Source organism: Buceros rhinoceros, unplaced genomic scaffold (genome assembly GCF_000710305.1).
Source record: "Buceros rhinoceros silvestris isolate BGI_N320 unplaced genomic scaffold, ASM71030v1 scaffold29052, whole genome shotgun sequence".
NCBI lineage: Eukaryota > Metazoa > Chordata > Aves > Bucerotiformes > Bucerotidae > Buceros > Buceros rhinoceros.
Genome location: NW_010399948.1, coordinates 15477 through 16026, shown reverse-complemented (window position 1 = coordinate 16026; position 550 = coordinate 15477). Strand labels below are relative to the sequence as shown.

The window sequence follows — 550 nt, the reverse complement described above, 5'->3', positions numbered from 1 at the left end:
GTTTAATTGCTTCAGCTCCTGGGAGACACCTGCCCGAGGCCTCCCGGAGCGGCTCCCACAGCCAAGGGCAGCTGCTAAGCGCTGCGTTTACCCCCGATCCCCTCAGATCTGACCCTTTATCCCCAAAAGGGCCGTTTCCCAGGGAGCCAGCACCAACGAGCCAAAGGAGGGAGCGCGGACAGCGGCCCAAGATCCACTCACGGGGCTCAGAGGAGAACAGGGTGCTCTCGGGGTCCGCCCCAGCCCCTGGCGTGCGGGTGATTTTGATGACGTGATCCACGACGAAGAGTTTTTGAATCCTCTCCCACTCGCTGGGCCAGATGAGAGCTATACTGTGCAAAGGAACGAGAAGGGGCTTTATGACATGGCGCAGCCGAGCCCAGCTCCTCAGCAGCCTCCCCGGTTCCTTAGCGCTGCGAAACCCACCCCACGCTCCAGCTGCACTGGAGGGCCCCGGCGCCCAAGAGCGCAGGGAAGCGGCAGCGTGTTATTAGCAACACTGCTCTGCCCCGAGCACACCGGAGGGAGGACGGAGGAGGAGGGGAGGGGC

The 550-nt window shown here is 63.5% G+C and overlaps 1 protein-coding gene across 1 annotated transcript in view; it reads right to left on the bottom strand.

Annotated features, from left to right (window-relative positions):
- USP48 (ubiquitin specific peptidase 48) overlaps nucleotides 1-550 on the bottom strand; it is a gene marked incomplete at both ends in the record, with an annotated part of 19355 nt that overhangs the window by 3489 nt on the left and 15316 nt on the right. The window contains one exon of the mRNA XM_010131685.1: nucleotides 152-332. Within this exon, the coding sequence (XP_010129987.1) occupies nucleotides 152-332 (181 nt within the window). The remainder of the gene's footprint in view (nucleotides 1-151; nucleotides 333-550) is intronic.